At 45.6% G+C, this 26,147-nt stretch overlaps 3 protein-coding genes across 5 annotated transcripts; 2 read left to right on the forward strand and 1 right to left on the reverse strand.

The window, feature by feature from the left end:
* The first annotated feature begins 92 nt into the window (after positions 1 to 92).
* Positions 93 to 2,479, forward strand: cenph (centromere protein H). Of its 2 annotated transcripts, none has more exons than XM_083673089.1 (10): positions 93 to 139; positions 447 to 582; positions 819 to 874; positions 965 to 1,010; positions 1,097 to 1,165; positions 1,272 to 1,328; positions 1,524 to 1,587; positions 1,705 to 1,756; positions 1,998 to 2,158; positions 2,298 to 2,479. In XM_083673089.1, exons 2-10 carry the CDS (start codon positions 455 to 457, stop codon positions 2,391 to 2,393), a joined length of 729 nt encoding a protein of 242 aa, XP_083529215.1. In that variant the 5' UTR covers positions 93 to 139; positions 447 to 454; the 3' UTR covers positions 2,394 to 2,479. The 2 variants fall into 2 exon arrangements, with proteins under 2 accessions (XP_083529215.1, XP_083529216.1); XM_083673090.1 differs by having other exon boundaries at positions 1,998 to 2,068.
* Positions 2,480 to 2,698: 219 nt separating this feature from the next.
* On the forward strand, positions 2,699 to 6,848 carry dimt1l (DIM1 dimethyladenosine transferase 1-like). Its single transcript, XM_083672652.1, has 12 exons — positions 2,699 to 2,847; positions 3,218 to 3,291; positions 3,515 to 3,601; positions 3,695 to 3,756; positions 3,846 to 3,939; positions 4,052 to 4,101; positions 4,256 to 4,379; positions 4,566 to 4,658; positions 4,781 to 4,845; positions 4,951 to 5,014; positions 5,306 to 5,412; positions 5,838 to 6,848. The coding sequence occupies exons 1-12, from the start codon at positions 2,790 to 2,792 to the stop codon at positions 5,878 to 5,880; spliced, it is 921 nt and encodes a 306-aa protein (XP_083528778.1). The 5' UTR covers positions 2,699 to 2,789; the 3' UTR covers positions 5,881 to 6,848.
* A 1,623-nt stretch (positions 6,849 to 8,471) lies between these two features.
* On the reverse strand, positions 8,472 to 26,030 carry LOC310807177 (kinesin-like protein KIF2A). 2 transcript variants are annotated; one of them, XM_083673520.1, is made up of 21 exons: positions 25,906 to 26,030; positions 20,407 to 20,501; positions 19,719 to 19,841; positions 19,079 to 19,133; positions 18,487 to 18,603; positions 17,996 to 18,031; positions 16,647 to 16,747; positions 15,996 to 16,091; positions 15,832 to 15,886; positions 15,149 to 15,311; positions 14,819 to 14,909; positions 14,502 to 14,565; positions 14,312 to 14,403; positions 13,941 to 14,083; positions 13,500 to 13,704; positions 13,279 to 13,389; positions 12,877 to 12,944; positions 10,177 to 10,336; positions 9,973 to 10,074; positions 9,490 to 9,625; positions 8,472 to 8,585 (listed from the first exon to the last, which is right to left on the reverse strand). In XM_083673520.1, the coding sequence occupies exons 1-21, from the start codon at positions 25,964 to 25,966 to the stop codon at positions 8,500 to 8,502; spliced, it is 2,160 nt and encodes a 719-aa protein (XP_083529646.1). In that variant the 5' UTR covers positions 25,967 to 26,030; the 3' UTR covers positions 8,472 to 8,499. The 2 variants fall into 2 exon arrangements, with proteins under 2 accessions (XP_083529646.1, XP_083529647.1); XM_083673521.1 differs by lacking the exon at positions 17,996 to 18,031.
* Positions 26,031 to 26,147: the final 117 nt, after the last annotated feature.

Raw genomic sequence — 26,147 nt, forward strand, 5'->3', positions numbered from 1 at the left:
ACCAATGAAAATACTCATATCGTAAAGAGTCGAATACCTCGTCCTATCAGATCAGAGTCCTCGGTTAGAAAAAGAGGCGTGTTGTTGTTTCACCAGGTTTAGCAGCTGAACGACCGAGCGGATTAAAAACAGAAATAAGGTAAAGAACGAGCAGACTTCCATGTAGCTCCCAGTTCAGTGTGGATTCATTCGTTTCTTGCAACGTGTTAATGTCTCCGCCTTCCACCTCTGTTTCTTGCTAGCTAACTCAGTTAGGTTAGGTTAGCTGGTGTTGGTGTTGGTGATGGTGTTGGTGTTGGTGTTGGTGTTGGTGTTGGTGTTGGTGTTGGTGTTGGTGTTGGTGGTGATGATGGTGTTGGTGTTGGTGTTGGTGTTGGTGTTGGTGTTGGTGTTGGTGGTGATGATGATGATGATGATGATGATGAATGTTTTGTTGTGATCACCAGCAGGCAACATGGACCCCCTGGATGAAATGGAGAACCTCGCCTCCAGGCTGGAGACTGTGGCCGTGAACGGTTGTCAGGCGCCTGCGGCCCCCAACAATGGGCAGGGCTACAGCTCGTCCACAGACGTAGTACTAAGGTCCTCAATCTTCATTGATCTATTGGTTATTCTCATTATGAGTAGACACTTAACATTAACAATTTCAGGACAATTTTAATTTAATATTTCCTGTCTTACACACAATATAGAATGTGAATATGTATGAATATGAATGAGTAATTTAGGAAGGCTTTGCCTTTGACAGATGGGTAGAGCTGGTAGCAGAGGAAGAACTTGTATTGATTGTTTCAAGGATTACTGTTTCTCTCCCTCAGGATAAAAGAACAGATGTTAAATCAGTGTTTTGAGATGACCGTGAAGCTTCAAGCAGGTATGTGATATAACCTTACCTCTGGATGCTGGTGCATGCTGACATAATGTGTGTGTCTATGTATGATCAATGTCATATTCTCTGACACAGGGAAAAGCAAAAAACAGATCAGCTCATCTGATGCCGAAAAAGACTTGTGAGTGTCTTAAGTCAGTTAAATCTATATCATTATTATGTTAGATGTTCTTAAATGTTAATGGCTGCCTTGTTGATAATCCACAGGCCTGCTTATGTCAGTGAGTTGGAGGAGGCACGAATCAGTCCTTTTAACAAGACATTGGCATTACAAAGGTACTTCAGCCAGGCATTTGTTGGAGAATGTAGAAATTCAGAACTTGAGTTCCATACGGACAGTGATCGAGCTCTTTTGATTGACTTCATGTGTTGTTTTTGCCAGGATGCAGGTGTGGCATGCCATCTCTGACAAGTTGGAACAGGGTGACCCAGAGGCTGAGTGAGTTATTCAGAAACGGGTTAAAACTACCTGGTTTACTCACAGCCGAGCACTCCAGCAACTTTCCCTAACTGGTTCTTCAAAAACACAGCAGCACCTTACACATAATATATTACAATCCATTATGCTCTACCAACTGAGCCACAGAGGACCATATACTATACCATAGTTAAACTGTACCTATCTATCTTCCAGAGAAATTAGAGGGCTGACCAATCGTAGCCTGGACTTATCCTCCCAGATAAAGACGTTTCAGCAGGTGAGATATCTTCGTCTGTTTTTCGAGCTCATTCTAGCTGTTTTGATAGCTTTTGCATCCAGCGTTTATCTGTGAAATGTTCTTGGTGACCTCTTCTTGTGCTTGTCTTGTAAACAGGAATCACGTGAGCTCCAGGATCAAATCACAGATCTACAGAAGCAGAGGCTAGGTATATCATCTATATAATGAAAATACTATTATGAGTTTCAGTACATTCAAGGTGGTCTTATTCATGTGCAGATTTAGGCTGATCTAGGTCTAGTCTGGATGCCAGACGTAAGCCTTTATGCTACTGAATGTACAACGTACAGCACTGTCTCCTTGTCAAGGACAAGTTGATTAAAGTAGAGGCAGACTGGTAATCAGACCATTTATTTCCTATAACCTTGTTCATGTTTATCTGTCTGCAGACCTAAGGCGTCTCACCCATGAGATAATGAAGGAGATGGATGAGCTGAAGAAGAAGAAAGAGCATCCAGAGGTGGGGAAGTACAAAAACATCCTGGCGAAAGGCCAGTCTCACCTGGAGAAGTACCAGAAGATTGCCACTATCGCACAAAATGTCTTACGGGTAATTTTCAGCCATAGAGTGTAGCAACTTCAGAAACACACACACAGACAATGTGAATCCACCATGCACATTTTTTTATCTTTAGAATTAGCTTGTTATAATCAGGATGTATATGTTCTGTTTTTGTTTTTTTTACCAGGGGGTTATCATAGCCAGTAAAGTGAACTGGAGAGACGATCCCAAACTCAGAGACATCACCATGGAGTTGGAAGACCTTCCCATCTCTGAGGACTGAACCAAACATTGGCACTTTTGTACTGTATTTAAATTTGTGTTGTGTTTTTTTGAATAAAACTACCCGTACTGTTGTAGATAAATGGAAACAACACACAGACCTCGAAAATGTTTCTTGATTTCGTAATGGTATTGAGCATTTACACACAACGGCACACACATTTTTATCAAATTCTCACCTACAGACGTACGTCGTGCACGTCTTTATCTGATCTGACGTCGCTGCGAGTCACATAACAACCAGTAGGGGGCGACGTCATCAACGACGCGACGGGATCCTGCGCCACGCACATCCTGTATGAAGCAGGTACGCTTTGCACGTGTGGAAAACATCGGGTGCGACTTTAACTAGTTGTATATTTTCTTCTGTTGAGGGTGTTTCATAAATAATTGCAAAATGCCGAAAGTTAAGACAGAGAAGAAGAGCAGACAACATCAAGAAGTCAGAAACCAAGGTTTGTTTGAGCTGTTAGCTAGCAGTAGCAAGTTGCGTCGCTGCCCCCGCCGTCAGAGACGGACTCAGTTGATGTGGTTTCCACCGAGCCTCGTACTAACACTAATACTAGTCTAGCTAGCTAACTACCCACTGTGTAGATAGTATTTAATCGTAACGAATATTAGTCGTAGCTGTCAGTATTTGGTGTACCTAACTAGTAGTAGCTAACTGGATTAGGACATTTTAGCATGATCTGCCACTGCTTTGGACATCCAGTAAAGAGTTGGTGGTGTTGACATCCATCACATTGGCTTGTTCATGTCCTGGTGACTAAGACGGGCCTCTACTTGCATAATGCACAATCCCAGCAATTTGTCTCTGTTTTTTAGGGATCATGTTCAACACTGGCATTGGTCAACACATCTTGAAAAACCCTTTGGTAGTCAATGGAATTATTGAAAAGGTATGACATCTGTTATTATCACAACTGTAACATACATTCATTATTATGCCCGGACTAAAATGTGTTTTCCTCACTTTTTATAATAATTGCAGTTACATATATGTATTTGATTTCACTTTTCTTAAACGCAGTGAATGGCAATTCAAAGCTAAATCACCATACTTTGCCTCAAATGGTAGTTCAGATTGATCTGAAAGTAATTGACTCTGTATTGTGTTGTTAGGCTGCTCTCAGGCCAACAGATGTGGTGCTGGAGGTGGGACCTGGTACTGGAAACATGACAGTCAAACTGCTGGAAAAGGCCAAAAAGGTGAGATTTGCATTTTCACTTTGAATATGTTCGCAGCCTTACATTGAATGTAGGCTTCCAGGACGGTTGTTTTAATTTCTGCTCTGTTTCCAGGTAGTGGCCTGTGAGTTGGATGGCAGGCTGGTGGCCGAACTTCAGAAGAGGGTGCAGTGCACGTGAGTACTTATGTTAGTAACTAAGATGCATATTTTATAAGACATCAGCTCTGTATTATCATGACACCTGTATTAACTGTTTATAACAGGCCCATGCAGGCCAAACTACAGATCATGGTGGGAGATGTCCTGAAAACAGAGCTGCCTTTCTTCGATGTCTGTGTGGCCAATTTACCTTACCAGGTAAACAACACTTACTTAATTCACTGATATCATCAGATTGACCTAGAACAAATGGACCTAGAGTAAATGGACCCGTTGGATACAAATACTATGTCTCCTTTTTGTTTTACAGATTTCATCGCCTTTCGTCTTCAAACTACTTCTCCACAGACCTTTTTTCAGGTAAGACAAACACACACTCAATCACCCATAGACTCACTCACCCACCCACCCATACACTAACTCACCAGTACACTCACTCACTCACTCACTCACTCACTCACTCACTCACTCACTCACTCACCCATTCACTGACTCTCCGTTTTTGACCTGTCAGGTGTGCAGTGCTGATGTTCCAGAGGGAGTTTGCCATGCGGCTGGTTGCCAAGCCTGGGGATAAGCTATACTGCAGACTGTCCATCAACACGCAGCTGCTGGCCCGTGTAGATCACCTCATGAAGGTCAGTGTGGTTTCCACTCATTCAGGAATCTGGCAACCCATACCTTTGCTCCTGTAGAGTGGTTTCTAAACTTTTTTTTACTTACCATTGTGTCTCTCTAGAAAACCTTTGTGTGTAATGGCTAGAAAGGACATGTTTTTCACTATTGCAGGCCTCTCCTTTACAAAACTATTCTCTCTTTCTCAGGTGGGGAAGAATAACTTCCGGCCTCCTCCTAAAGTAGAGTCCAGTGTTGTTAGAATAGAGCCTAAGAACCCTCCACCTCCTGTCAACTTCCAGGTGAGTCGTGGTTCTCTGAGTAGGAGAGGTTCTCAGTCACTTACAAGGGAAATACTAGCTGGTAAATGGAGCTGTACAGTAGGAACTGAGTGGGCGATTTCGTTTTTTTTTTCTTCCAACAGGAGTGGGATGGCCTTGTCAGAATCGCATTTGTGAGGAAAAACAAAACTCTCAATGCAGGTTTCAAGTGAGTAATTGACCAAAACAAAACTAGGGCTCTTCTGAACAGTCCTACAGTATGAGTAGATGGTGACAGAGAATAAATATATGCTGATGATAATTTGCTTTGCAGATCCAACGCAGTCGAACAGCTGTTGGAGAAGAACTACCGAATTCACTGCTCAGTACATAACGTGGTGAGTGAGGAAGAACATTTCTGTGAAATGAGTCACCCCAATCTCCCTTCCTGATAACCCTAGCTGTCCCTCTAGGCTCTACAAAGACAGGAAATCCCACTGCTTAGTACACTGACACTGTATATTGAAGTGAAGTGTTCCTATGTATCTTTAACCTGAGTGTAGAGTATAAAGTGTCTTTCTCTTTCAACTTCATATATTCCCTGATGTTTCTGTAATCTGTGTAGTAGCCACATAATGGCTGCTTGTCAACAGCCAAGATGTTTAGTGTTTTTTGCGTTTCTGCACCAGGAAATACCAGCAGACTTCAGCATCACTAAGAAGGTCGAGAGTGTTCTCCAGGCGGTGGAGTTCAGTGAGAAGAGAGCCAGGTCCATGGACATCGACGACTTCATGGTGTAAGTGGATAAACAATGGACCAGTCACTCTACTGGGCAGACCTGAACTGTACAGTACCAGTCAAAGGTTTGGACACACCTTGCCAAGAGTGTGCAAAGCTGTCATCAAAGCAAAAGGTGGCTACTTTGAAGAATCTAACATATAAACCCTATTCTGGTTTGTTTAACACTTTTTTGTTTACTACATAATTCCATATGTGTTCCTTCATAGTTTTGATGCCTTCAATATTAATCTACAATGTAGAAAATAATAAAAAGAAAGAAAGAAAAACCATTGAATGAGAAGGTGTGTCCAAACTTTTGACTGGCAGCTTATCATGGGTACATAACTAGTCAAGCACCGTACAGCTCTGCTTGGCAGTGTGAAAACAGTATAAGACTAGTTTATTAGCCCTGCGGTGTGTTGACGCTCCCTCTGTCCACAGACTTCTCCACGCATTCAACTCTGCTGGGATCCACTTCTCCTAACTGGCTACAGGAGCTCGACGGTACAGCTGCCTGAGGAGACACGGCTGAATCTCAAGTCTTTCCTTGATTCCTCTTGTCCTCTCTCCTTGATTCCTCTTGTCCTCTCTCCTTGCTTCCTTCTACAAATGCATTGGAGGAGAAGGCCCAAGGGGAGGAACCTCTGATATTCTCCTCCAATGCGATAAGAAGAAGAAGAAGAAGAAGAAGGTGTGAGGAATAGAGAAAGGACTATCGGGACAGAACCACGGTCACACCCCCCAGACTACTGTCCTCAGTTTAAGTGATGGATCATGACTGTTCCTATTGGTCGGAGGAGTGTCATGGGACACTTCACTGACCTGGGCTCCTACTCTCTGTGCCTTCCTTTGCTGGGAGAATGAAAACTGGTGTTCAGTGAAATAACAGAAATGTTTCATGCTTTGCTGATTTGTACATATGTAATAAGCAGAAATGTGTGTGTAATAATTTGATCAATAAAAGTGCTCCAAGTACCAGTTGTGGTGTATGCATTAACATACATAATCTCTAAGCACCGGTTGAGTTTCAGGCTGTGTTGAAAGTGCAGACTTGCTATACTGTGTTGTACACTGAGTATGAATGGCATCTAGTATGCTTGAAAGACAAGGATGTCATGTCTCTGCGTTCATTAAAGAAATGCAATCTGGGACATGAAATGTGACGTACATCCTCATGCGGTATGTAGTACCCTGCTGTGCTGGTCATGGATGGACATTTACCTCCTGTCAAATGTGTCTTATTGTCTGATGACCTGTTTTCAATCACAAGTCTGCAAATAATAATATGTCAATATTGTTAAGGAACTCTGGGCTGTAAACAGTTTCCCTATTGGATCTGTGTTTTAGCTTGATATCACTGAAAACATCTGAACTGTTCTATAATACGATTCCGATGTATGTATTATGAAGCTCAGAAATGGTTTGTCTTCCTCCACCATGTAAATATAAACACATGACAACACACTGACTATTCCTTTATCAAACCAAAATATGTTGACCTTCTCCAGACAATGGTTTAGTCAGAGCAGTTAGTTGATATGTTGCATAATACAGACGTATGCCTGAATACAGAAATCTAGCTGCAGGCCTTCATTAGGCCAGATAAGCACATAATGGCTGATTTTGCTGGAGCTTGAATGTATATTTCCATGCTCTCCTTTTCCATCACATGCAAGGCACGATGTGACACAATCTGCGCTTCCCTTCCTTACACTGCCTGCCTTCTGCCTGTAGATGGCGCTGCTGACTCACTACTGAACAACTGCACCAGTCACTCGTCTCTCTTCCTGATAACCCTGGCTGTCCCAGCCCTTGGCCCTACAACGACAGGAAACCACACTGCTTAGTACACTGCATATTTAAGTTGAGAAAATATTGAGAAATTGCCACTGTATCTTCCTTTAGTCTGACACAGTGTTTCCCAAACTTTTAACAGTCATGTACCCCCCGTCGTTTATTTTGTAGCCTAATTAATATTCTATGAACATTATCCCTTACATATTAGACATTGTGATAATATTATTCTGTTGGATAAAGGTGCATGCATTTATTTTTGGTACTGAGACTGCAGTCGGCTATTCAACAGGACTGTCTGGGAAGGAAAATCACAGATTTATTTCGCAATAGATTTATTTGACAATAGCTGGTCTAACACAACCGACATTCCTGAGGGATGAAGGTTTATGAACAGATGGTTCAGCAGAGGTCAAATCAAACAGGTGACGCTTTATTACTTCAGCCAGCGTTACATCTGGTTCAAACACTGAGCAACATACGCAGCAGGTAGGTCAGTGGTATTTACTATACATTTGTTAATAGTTGTTTCTGTTCCAATTCATATTTTTCTGTTTTTACAAATTAAGTGTTAAACGGGGTGAAAACAACAGTATTAAAAGTAGAATACTTTTAGGGGGGGGGGGGGGTCATAGAAGAGACCCGGCCTATAGAGAAGGCTATAACCCCCCAGTCTGTCATGTAGGTTAAAGGTCATGTACAGTGCCAGCTGAGTGGGGACCCAACGGCCCACATTGATGGAGGATGGTGGCGTTCATACAGTATCACAGAGGGCACATGCAAACATGTCAGTCAGAGCCACCAGAATCAGACAGTGATGTTGTACAACCCTAAAGCACAATCAACAAGGAGGTCTCTATTAAAGCCAAGTCAACAGCTGTTTCAATTCAAATAATGTACAAATAAAATGTATAAAAAGTAAATAAATAAAGTAGAAGAGGGCACAAAAAAATAAAAAGTAACATTTTTCTGTGAAAAATGTAAAATTGCCTACTTAAAAAAAAAAAGAAAAAAGGGGGGGGGGGGGACTTTTTAAAGACCCAAATACACATTTCCCTCAGGTAATTTCTGTTGACACCATAAAGAACAGAATTTTGTTTGTGTGTGTGTGACAGATAAAGAGAAAATCAAGTGAATCCTTGAGGCCTGATTGGGTAAACTGACAGCAAGTCCTTTCCTTTGTCTTTCCACAGCCGGTGGTGACAGACACAGCCTGAGCTGTCCTAAAAAAGCATCTAGTGGTCATGTTCCTGTATGTGCCACTTCCCCCACCACCCTCCTCCTCCTCCTCTCCACACCCCCCCCTAGTCTACATGGGGCGCGGCCTTTTGGGATTGATCTGCTTACTGGCTTGTTCCTCTTCCTGGAGTGAAGAGCGGAACGACTTCACTTTATCTGTGTGCAGAGAGAGAGAGAGAGAGAGAGAGAGAGATGAGAGAGAGATGAGAGAGAGAGAGACACAGAGAGAGAGAAGAGGCAGAGAGAGAGAGAGAGAGAGAGAGAGAGAGAGAGATGAGAGAGAGAGAGACACAGAGAGAGAGAAACACAGAGAGAGAGAGAGAGAGAGAGATGAGAAAGAGAAGAGAGAGAGAGAGATATGAGAGAGAGAGATGAGAGAGAGAGAGACAGAGAGAGAGAAACACAGAGAGAGAGAGAGAGAGAGAGAAGAGGCAGAGACATTAGCCACATCATGGGATAGATAACTGCTGATTGGCTGCTTAATGCTAGTGATAAGACCTACACTCAACATACTGAAAGTAAATCTTGTAAACAAAATAGCAACCCACAACGAAAGCAGACGAGATTGCTCTCACTGTAACCACACTGTCAAGTAAACCTCGAGGCCACATGACGTGGTCACGGTCATGTGTCTCTGAGTGTGCAGAGCTAGCCAAAAACACAGAGACACTTTACTGGTGTGATTGAGGATTTCTACTGGAATGAACGACTGTTGATGATTTGACCGTTTCTGCACCTATTCCTCTACGTATCGTTCTTTGCTGAAGCCGATTCATGTTGTGTGATCATGTCCGTTCATACAGTACCAGTCAAAAGTTTGGACACACCTTCTCATTCAATGTTTTTTTTTTTTTTTTCTTTTTTTTTTTTTTTCTACATTGTAGATTAATATTGAAGATATATGAAGGAACACATATGGAATTATGTAGTAAACAAAAAGTGTTAAACAAACCAGAATATGGTTTATATTTTAGATTCTTCAAAGTAGCCACCGTTTGCTTTGACGACAGCTTTGCACACTCTTGGCAAGGTGTGTCCCAACCTCTGACCGGTACTGTACCTCTGAGCTCAGTGAGGATGTCAATCTTTTGGTCCAGGATCTGCTCCAGCTGAGTGGCGTACGAGTCCACGTCATAGTCCACCTCCTCCGTCATCTCCAGCAGAACCTTCTCATCCTCCAGCCACCGGATAGACTCCTGCCCAGAGCACACGCATGCACACGTTATAACACACAATGTAACACTCCAATTAACAGGTTTTTTTTTCCTCTCGTTTACATTTTTGACATTTAGCAGACACCTTATCCAAAGCGACTTACAACAAGTACATTTGTCTAAAGTAAGTGAATCATCGATACATCAGTCATATCATAAGAAAAACAAATCTATGCTCGGACCAGGGGCCGCTGGCAGTCACAATGCTAGAGTGCCTTGTAAATGGGGTTGCAAGTTGAAAGCATCGAGCGGTGAGTGTAGTATGTAGTAGTGTGTAGTAGTAGTAGTGTGTATTAGTAGTGTGTAGAAGTGTGTGTCAGTGATCTGACCTGGAAGACAGCTCTGTGGTCCTCCAGCACCTGCTCCTCCATCTCCACCATCTGAGACACAGCCTCGTGGAAGGTAAAGAGCTGGGGGGACACCTCCTCCTCCTAGGGGGGGGGACGGAGCAGAGTCAGACCCAAGAGAACCCACACACACCCAACACACAGCACTGCGTTACTAGAGTACGACCCGGAGCGCATGTTCCTTACGTTCTGCTCACAGAGCAGTTTGAGGTCGTCTCTCTGGGGCGAGCTGCCAAGCTCCCAGTCCTCGTCCAGCAGGTCCAGCTGATCCAGCTGGTTGACCACGTGGATGTTGGCCCGACCGCCCTCCATCACCTGGTTGGTGTCCACGGTCAGCTCCTTCACCCTGCGGTCGCGGGGAGGGAAGGAACACGTTCGGTCAACACACAGCCGCTCAGCCAGCACGCTCAACAGTGTGGGGGCCCATCAGTGGGGTCCCACATTCAGAATGTTGTAGATAGAAAATGTAGTGTATAGAAAGGACAAGACTTTGTGTAATAAAGGGAAGGTATGATGAAGAGTTGTCCAATCTACTGTAACACATTTCTATCTGAACATTTGGTCCCATATTGAGGAGACATCTGGGCAACACCATGACACCAATGACACCAAGCTCAGCCTATGGGGTTCCACCTCCCATCACATGTGACCTGCGTTCTTTAATCACTTTAGCTTGCAAATATCAAACTGGCTTTTGATACGTTTACATTTCATTTGTTTGTTTCTTATCGTATAATGAAACTAGAACTGTGCTACATAAGCATTTATGATGGTATTCGAAGTACTAGTTTAGTTATTCCAAAATCCAACTTTGCCAGCCTGGTAATGTCACTATGGGTCCTTATACGTCCTGAGCAGTGAGGGCTCTGGGTCTGGACTGCTTCCCCGTACGGTCTGTGGTGTATTTAAGGCTGGGAGCTTCTGGCAGAACAGGGCTTGTGTTTAACCAAGTCTGACTGAGCTGATAAGGTAATAACCCAGCGGGCTCTGACCTACTGACCTACCGCTGGGTTGTGGTAATTCATTTGGACCGGAGAGAGAGCGGCAGAGACGGGGATTAACCGCCGGGGAGGAGGCACGAATAAAAGTTAATCCCACTCCCTGTTTGTGATTTAATTGCATGTACTGAGCAAAACATGAGAAAACATCAACTGATTCAGGATCCAAAACTAATGTATCATTTGTCATTCGTAGTGAAACTCAGATGCTCTTCCCTCACGTCTACATGTAATATAATAATATAATAATCTATGCCATTTATCTGACGCTTTTATCCAAAGCGACTTACATTGCAGTGAGTGCATACATTTCAGTATATATGGTCCCAGCGGGAATCGAACCCACAACCTAAGCGTTGTTAGCGCCGTGCTCTACCAACTGAGCCACAGAGGACCACATGTGAAACAAAACTACAGGCCTGGCTGTCTGTGGTGTCATATAGCATATAACCAATATGGAGAAATGACACAATCACCACCATCACAATGATTCAACCAAATACCACATGCATGCATATACACACACACACACACACACACACACACACACACCTTGCTTCATGAAGAACTGAGCAGAACACAAATGTGCAGTGAACACAACCTTAGCATAGCAAAACATGGAAGGAGAAGCACATGGCCAGGCTGGGGAGGAGGGTGGAAGATGGCAGTCATGCAGATGGAACAACAGAGAAGGAGATGGAGACAGAGAGAGAGACAGAGACAGAGTTCTCTCTCTGGGGACCGGTGGAAGGTGACACAAAGAAAGAAACCACAAAAAGAGAAGAGTATGTATTTACCAACTAATGTCTGCATGCACGTAGGTGTGTTTGTATGTACCGATTCACACACCGTGAGTGATACAAGTGCAAGTGTGTGTGTGTGTGTGTGTGTGTGTGTGTGTAAAATATGTATATATAAATAATATACAGTACCAGTCAGTACAAAAGTTTGGACACACCTTGCCAAGAGTGTGCAAAGCTGCCATCAAAGGAAAAGGTGTCTACTTTGAAGAATCTAAAATATAAACCATATTCTGGTTTAACACTTTTTTGTTTACTACATAATTCCATATGTGTTCCTTCATAGTTTTGATGTCTTCAATATTAATCTACAATGTAGAAAATAATTTTTTTTTTAAATAAAGAAAAACCATTGAATGAGAAGGTGTGTCCAAACTTTTGACTGGTACTGTATATAAATATAAATACACACTCACACAATATATATATATATATATAGATATTTATACAGTAAGTAGTGCTTGACCTGCTGGGAGAGGTAGCAACAAAGTCATCATCATACTCAAAGGTGTTGGTGGGTGAGAGGTCAGAGCGACTGCCCCCGCCCTGGGAGAAGGGGATGTCTGAGGGACTTATCCCAAACTCCTTCACTCTGCACCCCGGCGCCCAGCAGAGGAGGAGAGGACAGGACAGGACAGGACAGAAGAGAGCAGGAAAGAGAGGTCAGGACAGAGCTACTAAGAGGAGAGAAAGAGAGGCATTTTTCTACAGGACATTATAGGACATCACCACCAGGGGCTCAAATACACCTGGTGACCCTGGAGCCAGCAGATAGAAGTGTTTTTTTATGACATTCATGGAGAGATACAATTTGAAGACATTATTATCTACCCCAATATCGACTACTAGGTAACTTACGACATGAATCAATGCATAATTAAAACACATGACAGTAGGTCATTTCCTCACCTTATTTGGAATCAGATACCATAACATCATATTACAGAAGTATATTAGCTGTCTTCCTTTATCAACCCTGACTCTTCTCCTCTCTCTGTGACCTCTCTACTGGACAGCCAGGATCGAAAAGGTCAGCGGTAGAGTGTGTGTGTATATGTGTGTGTGTGTGTGTGTGTGTGTGTACTCACCTGTTAGCGTAACGTAGTGTGTTGAGGGTATTCTCACAGGACGTCATACCAGGAGATATGGTGGCAATCTGGACAGAAGAAAACAGACGGATTCATTCAAAAAGAGGGAGAGGCATCAGAACAGACACTGTGAACAGTCTAGAAGGACCATTTCAACACAACGATCAGACAGGTTGGTTTCTTATGTAAAACACAGAAGAGGTAGTCAAGCAGCTCAACGCACAGATTAACCATTAACCTAGACGCTGAATGTGCGCAAACTCTCCACGCTTTTCGGCGCACTTGTGTACAACCCCACATGAATTTAAATGCATATGATGACTTCAGGGAGTGAAACAAGTGCACACTTTAGGGAAGAGCAGCAGCAGCCCCTGTCTGTGGGTCTGGGGAGAGTGAACTCACCATGCACGTGCGGGAATTCTCCCCGATGAAGGAGTCTCGCAGGACCTGGGTGAGCTTGCTGGCCCTGAACGGAGTGTGTGGTTTGTTCCGACCCAACGCCCTGATGCACTCCTGGTAGAGAGAGACAGAGAGAGAAAGAGAGAGATACTCCATGTCAGACCGCACACACACACACAGCTACCTGGAATGCCCTCTCTCCCCTATGACCTCTGCCCTCTGACCTTGAGTGCCAGCAGACTCTTGTTGATCTCTGCGCCCTCCAGGCGGGTCTGGCGGTCGGCGCTGGACGTGTCGGCGCCCCTCTCGTTGCCCGCCAGGTCGATGAGGGAGAACTTGCCGTGCATCTTGCCCTTCCTCCGCAGAATAATCTGGAAGACCGCGTGGCTACGAGACGAGTGGGCGTTGGCCGACGTCTGCCCCGACGTTCTGAAGGAGGGAGGAGGGAGAGAGAGAGAGGGGGAGGGGAGAGAGAGACAGAGAGAGAGAGAGAGAGACAGAGAGAGCGTTAGCCTGGGTGCTAATGTGTCTTCCATGCCACGACACCACCTTCACTTGTGAAGACGTCAGACCAAAGTACTCTATGCTAATAATAAAGTGTTTTAGTAGAACGAACCGTGACTGTGTAATGATATGATGTGTTGATGGGATCTCTGTTTCCTCACCTGCAGCTGTTGCCTACTTCGATGAGTTTCAGGACCTCTTCTGTGCATTTGACATCTTTCTCCTGCAGGCCCACCACCTGGACCTGCTGCTTCCCGTCCTCCAGGACCCGAAGCTTGGTCTTACGGTTCAACAGGTCAAACACCTACAACCACAAGCATGGTCAACAGCCAGCATGGTCAACATGGCAGACCTCCAGGACCAGCAGCTTGGCCTTACGGTTCAAGAGGTCAAACAACCACATGGGTCAACACAACCGACAGGATCGACAGACAGCCATGGTCAACAGGACCTCAGTGGACAACCAGCCAACGTTAGCCTTCAATAACAACATGCCCGAAGCATGGCTTTAACAAACAGTACCATCACTTGCCTTTCCACTGTAGATTTCAAAGAAGGTTGCGTGCACATTAAGATCTAACTTCTTGTAGTTGGGTTTCTTCAACATGAGAAATACGTCCCGAGCTACCATGTGAAAAAGAGAGGGGGCGTTAAAGATGAGACGTCTGAGTATCACACCGTCCAAAACTAAACCATACTATAATCCACTCAGCATCACTTACCAGCTAATGCGTAAATTCCTTTCGAACAGTCCTGGTTCTTTCCAGAGAAATCTCCTCCCATCGTCTGAAACACAAACACAGCCATATACCAAAGACCTGTTGAGGAGTGTGTGTTTTTACGGTAGGCTGAATCATTTTCTAAGTATTAAAAAACCAAAAGCTAATGAAAGAAAAAACACACAAAAATCAGCAGTGTGCTGAACTTGAAACAAAACATTGATTCTTGTACGTTGACCTTATATCTCACTTCTGTAATGAGAATATCAAAATGACCAGGATAAGATAAATCACATGGATGTGGATGGAGGCTGACTTACATGTGTTTTCCCACTGCCTGTCTGTCCATAGGCGAAGCACGTGGCCATACCCCTCTCAAATATAGTCTCCACCAGGGGCCTGGCAGTGAACCTGCAGAGAAACACAACACATTATCTACTGCTCAGTGTGTGTGTGTGTGTGTGTGTGTGTGTGTGTGTGTGTGTGTGTGTGTGTGTGTGTGTGTGTGTGTGTGTGTGTGCGCGCGCGCGCGTCTGTGTGCATCAGAACACAGAAAATGAATTAAATGAATTAATTAACAATGGATGTCTAGACCAGAATGTTGATCAAAAATGACCCTTCTTGGGTGTAAACTCGGCCTTCTCTCTGACCTGTAAACCATTTCATTAGTGGTGCTTTCGTCAAAGGCGTAGTCGAAGCGGAAGGTCTGGTTCTCCAGGTAGCGCGTCAGGTCCACCTTCTGTTTGGGCTCGTGGACCATCACTACATCCTTGCTGGGGATGGTGATCACATCCAGGTCCTTCACAGTCAGCTCTGAAACACACACACACACACACACACACACACACACACACACACACACACACACACACACACACACACACACACACACACACACACACACACAGGGATGAGTCTAAAACTCTAAATCATGATGATGTATACATACATTTTCTATACACTCTAATGGCAAAAGAGTGACACACACACACACACGGATGAGTCTAAAACTCTTAATCATGATGAGGTATGTAATCAGCGCCACATATCAATCAATTTGAATGATAAGTTGACAGATAGGAAATAGTGTTGCTGATTGTCTGAGTTCAGAATAGGAATTCCTGGTCATCATCCTTCATCATCCAAACTGACCCTTCCCAGCCAACTCCGTAACTACGGAGGAGTGTGTGACAAGTCACAACGGCGCTACGGTATTTAGGAATAAGCGTTCAAGACACAGGCATTCATAAAAAACATTATAAAGATATAAGCATTCATAAAAATTAAGAAAAACGAATTGTTTAAAATATCATTTAATGAGTTAATCCCTCACCTTTCTTGTTCAGCGGTCGTTTCCTCACACAAACACATATCTTGTGCTCTTCGATCTGACAAAACGAGAAGAGAAGGCAGAAATCGTAAGGTGACGTTGAGAGGGGACGGGGTTAATCCAGCGTTAGGGACAGTGAGAGATCGGGGCGCTGTCTCTCCACTCACCAGGTCTGCCGTGGTCAGGGGCCGGTAGTCGAGGCTGGCTCGGAAGTCTCGAATCATGTACAAGATCTCGTAGTTGGGGATGGTGGTGTCCACCTCCTGAGACAGGAAACAAAGGGGTGACTGAGCTATTAGGGGACTTACTTTAATGTCCTTCATCATTCACCTGTTTGTTATTGTGGGGAAAAAAATTAAATAAAGGATATATAAATAATATATAAATGTTAAATAAAGGATATATAAATAAGTGTGCTATTACTCTTTTCATATTCATATTCGAAAGACAGGGGATATTAGATTGAACAGGGGATGGGAGGGGGCAGGGATAGGAGGAGGGATGGGAGGAAGGGGAAGGATGGGAGGAGGGGGAGGGATGGGAGGAAGGGGAGGAGGAGGAGGGATGGGAGCAGGGATAGGAGGAGGAGGAGGGATGGGAGGAGGGGGGATGGGAGGAGGAGGAGGGGAGATGGGAGGAGGAGGAGGAGGAGGGGGGATGGGAGGAGGAGGAGGAGGAGGAGGGATGGGGGGAGGCGGGATGGGAGGAGGAGGGATGGGAGGAGGAGGAGGAGGAGGGGGGATGGGAGGAGGAGGAGGAGGGGAGATGGGAGGGGGAGGAGGAGGAGGAGGAGGGGGAGGCGTGCTCCTGTCCTGTACCTGCGCCCTCTTCTCTCTCAGCTCCTGTTGCTGCAGCCGGCGTCTCTCTCTCTTCTCCTGCAGCTTCTCCACTTCCTTCACGCAGTTCGACTTCCTCCTCGCTGCCCCCCGAGAGGAAAGAGAAGAAGAACCCCCGTCGGAGCAGGGCAGGGAAAAAACCGTTACTAACGCTGCCCTTCACCACAGACACGCACAGCCTTCCTCTGAAAGGGGATCTCTTCCCCTCTCTGTCTCTTTGACTCTGCATCTGCTACATTCGCTGCCCTCCTCCCCTCCCCTCCCCTCCCCTAACCCCACCCTAGGATTGTTCTCTTCGTGGAGTCTAGGGGACTGTGCCTAGCACACAGAGGAACTGTTCTAAACAGACTGACCACAGCGCAGGCACAGGGGGCTGGCCACGGCAGATGGCACACGTTGCCTCCAGAGACACGGCCTCGGCCGACCCGGGCCTGCGCTTCCTAAAACACCTCCCTCCTCCTGCACTACTGAACAGGTACAGAGGGAGTCCGTACTAAAACCACACTGCCATGCCGTGACGGGAGGAAAACATAGGCTAGGGTTTAGTTTCCCTGGGAAGTTACATTGTGAAAATGCTACAAGCCACATTTGATTCTTTAAAACGCACAAGCAATTCTAAATATCCCCACATTCGCACACATTTTACAATTTAAAAACACCCGTGTGAGATTCAACAGCAATTAGCATATAAACATGTGGAATGTCAGTAACAATTGCCCCTTCTGCTTCCACCACAGAGGGAAAAAACCCAAGACATCCAGAAGAGCACCACAGCAGCAGCCCCTTCATCCAGAGTACAGCCCCATCTGAAACCCAGTTATCTAGGCCTCCCGGGCTCCAACATATAAAGCACAGGGATTAATAATCTGCTCTAATCTGGGGGAGAGGCGCCATTGGTGGGGGGAGGCGGGGGCCGTGAATGTCCCCCTCCCTCCCTCCCTCACTGCATCAAAACGGCAGAGAACCGCTCAAAGGGGTTGAAGGAAGGGAATGAAAAAGGCTATTGTTTCTGCACAGGACTACAGTAAACAAACTACAGCACCACAGGCTTCTGTGTGTGTGTGTGTGTGTGTGTGTGTGTGTGTCTCAGCAGGGAGTTAGAGAGGGAACAGAAAGCACACACAGGCCAACCGACAGCAGTGCTATCTGTTTTTCCGTGAATCCAGAAAGCCTGTATGTTGGCTGGGACGTGTCCGCGCTTTTACTACCACTGCTATGAATATGGAGGAGGAGGCTTTTTTAAGGCGACTATCATCACAAGAGCAAAGAGGTTCTGGAAAGGAAAGCGGCAGGGGGGGGGGGGGGGGTGGGGGGGGTGATAGTATACATACAAATCTGTCCAAACTCCTTTCTGGTTAGCGAGGGCTCTGTGACACACATGTGATCAACGAAAAAACATACGAGATCAGAGATCAGGGGGAAAGTATTTTGGTGCATTATTACACATAATAAATTGTGATAAATACCATATCACTTTTACTGAACATTAAAACAGAAGATGTACAGTTACAGCTTTAGTCTACTCTTCTATCTCAACATAACTCCCCACTGAGTATGTATATACGTCATTTAGCTGATGCTTTTATCCAAAGCGACTTACGTTGCAGTGAGTGCATACATTTTTCAGTGTGTGTGTATATATATATATATATATATATATATATATGGTCCCAGCGGGAATCGAACCCACAACCTAAGTGTTGCACAATCTATGCACTTACTGCAACCTAAGCGTTGTTAGCGCCATGCTCTACCAACTGAGCCACAGAGGACCACATAAACAACACAACAGGCCTGGCTGCCAGGGCATCGCAGCTCCTACCGTTGGCCAGCTGCTGCTGGGTCTGGGCGTGGGTGAGCTGGGCAGGCTGGGGGGCCGGGGGCGGAGGGGTGGGCTCCGGCTGATGGAGCTGGGCCGGCCTGGCGCGGGTTGACACCACTGGAATATCAGCACAACACAGAGGGTCAGAGGGTAAGGGTCAAAGGGACAACGTCGGCTCCCTATCAACAAGGGTTAGGGTTAGGGTTATGTGACTGTTTTCAAAACAAAGATGTCAATTCCGACAAGACAGTTCCATTCAAAGTGATCACAGCTAGATAACAGTGGCCTCAAGATAATGATTCATGGATTTGGATTTTATTTATTTGTGTGTGTGTTCATTTATACGAGCAGGGACAGATGCAATCACACTGACATACTGAAATTTCAACCAGCCAGACGCACGGCACCGTGACACGTCAGCTTTTCGCTTATTTTCAGTGCTTGTCCAACCAAACAAGACGGAAAAATTAGAGAACATTTACAATAAACAAGATTGATGTTGGAAAGGCTTGTTTGAGGCCGAGACCCAAAAGAAAAGCAAACGGTTGTAAAAAAAAATTGAACCAAATCCGGCGTGTTGGGTAAGACTAACCTCTGTTATCTCTGGACGGAGTTTCAGCCTTAGTGGGCGCTATTGTCCTCCGGTTCTGCAAGACAAAACAAAAAGATCAGATGGGGATCTTTGATCTTCATTGGATCAAATTGATTCAATTTGAAGGGCTCATAAATGATTTGGATCGTAAAATGACACGGTCGTCATAACCTTACGTGACCCTAAAGAAAGCATGTGAACAGATTCACACAACCCTGAAGAGCAGAGACCCTCCTGAATCCCATGACTCAGAATGAAGGCTCACAAAAATAGACAAAAGAATGAGAATCTGATTTTTCCAGAGTCATTCCTGAAGCTTCCTTTGTTCGAGTTACTAGCGTTTTTCACTGGTCACTCCTTAAGGCCTGTGGGAACCAACGGTGGCAGCTTTGCACACATTTAACCTTGGTATGCTTATACTGGTAATAAAAAAAACTAATCGGTTCATAGACACTTCATGAGTTCCTGCAGATCTGGTGCTTGTAACTAGTAACAGTGTGGTAGTGAGAGAAGTGGTATGGACAGCATGTCTGGAACAAGACCCATGAGATGCTGTGATACGCTTAAGTATGTCCAGCGCCACGGTTACGGTACCTGGCAAGCCAACATGTGACTTGACAGGTAGCGGACCAGGGCTCACCTTGGCGATCCTGTTGACCTTCACAGAACTTGGCGTTGGCGGGGGTGGGGTTTCTGGGCTGGGGGCAATCTCTTCATCTGGGGCCACCTCTGGGTTTAGTGCAAATATACTCTCCAAGTCAATCTGTTCACAGAGAAGCAAAGTGTGTTAGTGACTGTAACATACTCTCCCCAGTCAATCCGACTCAACACAGAGAAGAATGCGTTACTGATTGCAACACTTTCCAAGCGCATTCCTGCCAGTTAGGCTATGATCTCCAAATCCGTCCGTTTCCAGACTCAGAAAGTCGTTACCATCGTTACCATCTCTAAATCAATATTCAATGGGAGACATGTTTGTTCAGTGCAGATGAGTTAACACCACCTATTAGTCTGGGTGATCAGTGAACACCCTTTCTGTCAATACATGCAGAGGAAAGGAGTGTACAAGATATGTCGGGAGAGAAACACAGGAGGACCCTTCTGTGTTGGACAGCCAACAGGAATGCAGTAAGAGGGAGTACGACCAGCAGCAGGTCTCTGAGCTCATGCATATTGAGAGTGGAGAGTGATGTATGGCGTAACTGTGGAACACGCAGGGCGATTGTGTAATCTCTGCTGTTCTAGAACGCCTCGGGTGCATTATTGATGGTGCTCTTAGAGCTGAGAGAACTCCTGGGTTCCGGGGGGCGGCAGCCCGGCTTCTTTACCTCTTTCCCTTTGGTGTCTCCATTCTCTATCCACTCCACGGTCACGCTCTCGTTGTCTTCATTCAGAGACGTGACCATCGCTTCGTGTATTCGTCCTGTTGGGGGGGGGGGCAGGGAGAGAAACATACAGTAACCAGTCAAAAGTTTGGACACAAACTTGCCAAGAGTGTGCAAAGCTGTCATCAAAGCAAAAGGTGGCTACTTTGAAGAATCTAAAATATAAAACATATTCTGGTGTTTGTTTAACACTTTTTAGTTTACTACATAATTCCATATGTGTTCCTTCATAGTTTTGATGTCTTCAATATCAATCTACAATGTACAATAGAAGGTGTGTCCACTTACTACTTGGTAGGTAATCATGTCAAAAACATTGGAAAATGTGATTTGGGGGGGGGGGGGGGGGGGTAATAGTTCCAAGCCTCAGCTAATGTACCCAAACTACACCAACTCTGGCCTACACTGTTCACAGCGCATAAGAACCGTTAGGGATGAGTCGGCATGACATCTTTTTTTTTTTCTTCCTTAATGGCGAGGGGTTTCCCAAGGGAATCAGCAGGGAGGGGAGAGCACTGTTACCCAACTACAGAAAGGCGCACGCAGAACGACGCTCTCTGAAACCATGATCTCATGAAATCCTGACAGTGTCCAGTACTGTACACAGCATGTCTTTGTACACTGACAAGCACTCCCCATAAGGACTACGCAAAACCAACAACACCTCTAAAAATCAATAGGAAGCCGATACGCGACACGGAAACGATTAAAAAAAGCTCCACCAACTGTTGACGTGTTGTTCACTGAGAGCCATTTCGGTGTGAACAGTCTGACTGTCTAGTCTACACACATCCAACCTATGATCTAACATATGAGGCAATATCAAACAAATCAGGAAGCTTTATGTAGCACACACAGAGAGACTTCCTCTCTTCCTCCCACAGATGCTGCGGCTGGTCTCCAATGTTCCGGCTGTCTGCTTCTTAATAACCAGTTCCCCGCCCCTCCGTGTCTTTGTGAGTGCCTAATCGTGACACCATAAATTCCCTGTAACTCTTATCGTCTGGGGGGGAAACAGCATGTTCCGCTGATCCATTATTTAGGGCTGAGAGCTCAACAACGCTTTTAGTGTTCTCTGCTGACTTCTGCCATCGCATTGATTCCACATTAGCAAGCAGAGGTAGAAGCTACACCAGTGACTCAAATAAGTAACGCGGTAGCGCTTCTGAGGACTCTCCGTGACTCCCTGCGAGCGCTTCAAAGTAATGAGTAAAACCGCAGGGCAGATGCCAATGCTGTCGTATTTTAGGCCAAAGGTAGAGGGCGAGGACTAACTTGAAAATAGTCTCAAAGCAGTGAGTTAGTCAGTCGCCTAAACTTGCTTACAATGGAGACTAGCTACAGCTTCAGAGAGGGAATTCACCTCTCTCTCTCTCTCTCTCTTACCTTTTCTCTGTAGCACATAGGCCTAATCCACCGTTCATTTGTTTGTCAAAAGGGGATGGATTTAAAAGACATGTTTGCTCCAAATACTGACCAATACACGCCACACTAAAGAAACAGGTCTATAAATACTCGCTTGCGAGACTAAAACAAGCAGCCTAAGCCTGAATGCGATGCCTATAATTTCATCAGGCCCTTTCAGTAACTGTAACTGTTTCAAGCTACCTGACAGTGCCATCTGTGCCTCGGCCCTGTGGCACAGGGACAGGCGGTTAAATCCGCCGTTAGATGGTGAAGTAGGTTGCCCCGCTACCCTGGCAACAGCAGTTAGCCTCAGCAGAGACACGCGACGGCAGAGACACGCGACGGCAGCAGACACCGGCGCTACTTAGCGGGGGGACACTGAGCTGTGACAGAGCCTAGCTACAACGCTAAGGAGGAGGATTACATTGGGCACAGAGACAGGCAGGCACGCACAGACACACACACGCACAGACACGCACAGACACGCACAGACACACACGCACACACACGGGCACGCACAGACACACACACACACACAGACACACAGAGACGGGCACACACACACACAAACACACACACGCACAGACACACGCACAGACACACACACGGACACACAGAGACGGGCACACACACACACACGCACAGACACACACAAACAAACATACACACACACACACACACAAACACACACACACACAGGGGACATAACCAGATTCATTATAACTAACAGTACAGTATAACAAGTGCAGTCTGAGTGCATTTAAGACACAGATTGTATTAAATAGATGCCAATGAGAGAGAGAGAGAGAGAGAGAGAGAGAGAAAACGTCTGTGGGGCTACAGAGCAGATGTTACACTGATGTGTGATCAGTCGCAAATGGCAGGAGAAGCCTTTCCTAACAACCATCCACAGTACAGGGAGATGACACTCACTACTTAGGCCGACAGTGTCCAACGGTAATGAGAGCAATCAACCAATCAATGAAAGCCAATGGCTGAGGAGTCGTGTTACACAACCGATCAAGTTCAACAACATGTCAACGGGTAAAGTAGGGACACGCCCACCTTTGGAGTGTTCTACTCTCAGGTTGGCTGAAATCCAAAGGTCACCAACTGACAAGACAGAGCATTTAGCCTGAATGGCAGTGGCTCTCAGTGAAAGCAACAAATATTAAGTAAAAATGACATGCACTGTAGACACCTAGCCTAATCAAATCAAAAATAACTCGTTTGCTTGCTTGCTGCAATAGTAGGCTAAATGCCAAGTTTGCCTTGAGCCTACTACATGGGTAACGTCAACAGACACCAGGTCTGCCTACGAGATGATGAGCCAGACCAGAGAGACAGGATCCCCAGGTGTCTCACCTTAGGAGGAACAGGTAAAAAGAGAGCTTAATTCAGTGGAGGGCATTAGGCCTAGGCTATATACTATGCCAGACAATAACTTTACAATCAGTCATGATTAACACAACAAGAATTGCAGACAGGTTTCGCAAGTTTCAAGCCACTAGTCTACATTTCCACTGGACTACGTTCTAACAGAAAATCAGTTGTTGTTGGTCTGGATCATCACTCCCTTAACTCCCAATAAATCTCTCTTTCTCTCTCAAAGAAAGACAAAATAAGAAGACGAACGTCCTCCTGTCACCCTAACCGTCTCAAAGCATGTCCCACTTTTGTGCTGAGTGAGATGGTGGTGGGGCAGTTGCTCTACTTAGCAGGGGGAACAAAGCCATCAGCAGTGCATCAGTTTCACTCCAACAACAAACACTCATGGAATCTGTGACACTGTGAAGAATTCAGTTGGTTAGTTCCAAAGGTCTACATCTACTTTGAAAAGACATGGGGGGATCACTTTGTATGGAAAATGGGTTCAATAGATAAGATAATCCATCATAAAGATTAAATATCCCTGCTTATCCCATTCAGAGGGGGCAAAAAACGCATTTTGCCCTAGGCTTAAAACTACTGATATAGTGCCAGACACACCATGCAGAGTTCAAAACACTAGGCCAAGTCACCATACTGACACTGTCGTTGGTTACTGAGAACAAGAACGGTGAAACGGTCTGATAGAGAGAGGGGAAGAGAGGATGACAGACAGGCTAATGAATAGAAGCGCTCTTCAAACTCCCTAACCATTACTGTGTCAACCCTTTTTCCTATCTGTCCCTTTGCTGGTCAGCTAACATTGGCACACTGTGTTTTGTGGTTGAGTGTGACGCCTCCATCCTGTCAGAACAAGCCACCAGCGCCTGGTTAATAGCAGGCCTTGAGAGAGAGGTGGAGAGAGAGAGAGAGAGCGAGAGCGAGAGCGAGAGAGAGAGAGAGAGAGAGAGAGAGAGAGAGCGAGAGAGAGATGGAGAGAGAGAGAGAGAGGTGGAGAGAGAGAGAGAGAGAGAGAGAGAGAGAGAGAGAGAGAGAGGTGGAGAGAGAGAGCGAGAGAGAGAGAGAGAGAGAGAGAGAGAGAGAGAGAGAGAGAGGTGGAGAGAGAGAGCGAGAGAGAGAGAGCGAGCTGACATATTCCAGAGAGCTGCAACAGATGGGATTGAGGTTAAAAGCTTGAATCGGGCTTCACCAACTAACCCCCCACCGTGATGGCAATCCTTACTCCTGATGCCACATCAGCCTACCTGCTGGAACCCACTCTCCTTTCAGGCCTGGGTCTGGGTTTCTGATACACTCAATAATGCACAGTTCAGGTACAAAACAACCACAATTTTCCAAGTCAAAAGACACAAATAAACACCTCTGGTTACTGCATGGCTTGCTATATTCAGTGTTGCTGGCTGGTTGCCGCCACCACATCAGGGCAGATGCTGGACTGGAGTAGCAGCCTCTTAGGAAGGCCAGGAGGGTTCCATAAAGAGAACTGTTTAGTCGTTTTCTGGTTGCCCGGGAGCGCAGTCCGCTGACGGCATGGAGCTTGGCATTCAGACAGACACGTCGCAAAGTCAGCCTCTCCCTCGTGTCGCCCTCTCTCTTTCAGTAACCCGATTAAAAGACATCCCTCTCACGCACATACACGACTCTTGCGTGTCTTTGGGTTCACATCACCTAAAACACATCAACTTGGTCGAAATATGAAGACTTGGGGGGATTGCACTGCACCTCATCTGGATTTGGCAGGACGGGAGGTTATCAGATTCGTTGTGAAGCCTTAACTGTACAGCTACATGATGTGGTGATCGGAATTAAAGCTTGTTTGCTGGCAAGTGTCTGACTTTTACAGAGCTGCCCCAGCTTCGGACCACCTATTTTACAGAGATGACACTTAACTCCTTCCTGGTCTTCGCCGCCGGCCTCAGTAATTGTTTTTAGAACATCTGCTAGACAGTTACAGACATAAGAGACCTAAAAGCTGGGACACCCAGCAGTAATTCTATCTTGGGAAGATGTATTTTGATATTGCAAGAAGACCCAAGGAAGAGGCTTAGGCTCCGGGGTGAAAGGTCGCATACACAAACACCAACTCCATCAAAATGAAATAAAAAGGTTGTAACTAGCTAGTTAGCAAGCTAGCCACTTCAGAAGCCTGTTTTGGGTAAACCGCGTTTGGACATTGGAGGTAGCTAGTTAGCCTGCTAGCTAACTAACTTAACTACTAGCTGGGGTGGATAAAACTTAGAAGTTGAGCTGATAGCTAGCTCGTGTAGCTTCATGGGGACGACTTGGATAACTTATCAGTGAGCTAGCTAGGCTAGCAAGCCAGCTACCTGCCTAAATGTGTTATATGTGCAAATGAACAAGATAGCGAGCAGGAGAGTATGTGTGGATGGAAAAGGGAGAAAATATCTCTCTGTAACGCATTAGACATGGCCCGCTTATGTGTGTCATTAAGCTAAGCTAGGTAGCTGTGTGAGCGCTCTCCGCCGCCCCGGTCCTCCCCCGCCGCCTCTCTGCAGCTCTGCCCGGGCCGTGGACAACGGTTGCTGAGTGAGTTCACCAGCACCACGGCAACAAAGCTCCAAACAACTCCCGTGGAGGGAAAATCAATCAATCGAGACAAGGACTGACCCACAGGACAAAACTTACCATCGCTTCGTTTTATTTCCACGTAAACACCGACGGTAATCTTCCCAAAAGTAGCCGCCATTCTTCATGAGCGAAAAATGCACAGAAGAGGTGGCTACAGGGTCTGTTTGTATTCGAAATCTAGATGGACTTGTGCAGGGCTGTGTTTTACCGGGAGGAGGATGCGGGAGGCGAAGCAGTGACCGGGTACAGAATAAAACTGCGCATGTCAGGCTGTTCCTTAAAGCCACAGTCTGCAAGTT

Source organism: Argentina silus (genome assembly GCF_951799395.1).
Source record: "Argentina silus genome assembly, chromosome: 7".
In the NCBI taxonomy this organism is placed as follows: Eukaryota; Metazoa; Chordata; class Actinopteri; order Argentiniformes; family Argentinidae; genus Argentina; species Argentina silus.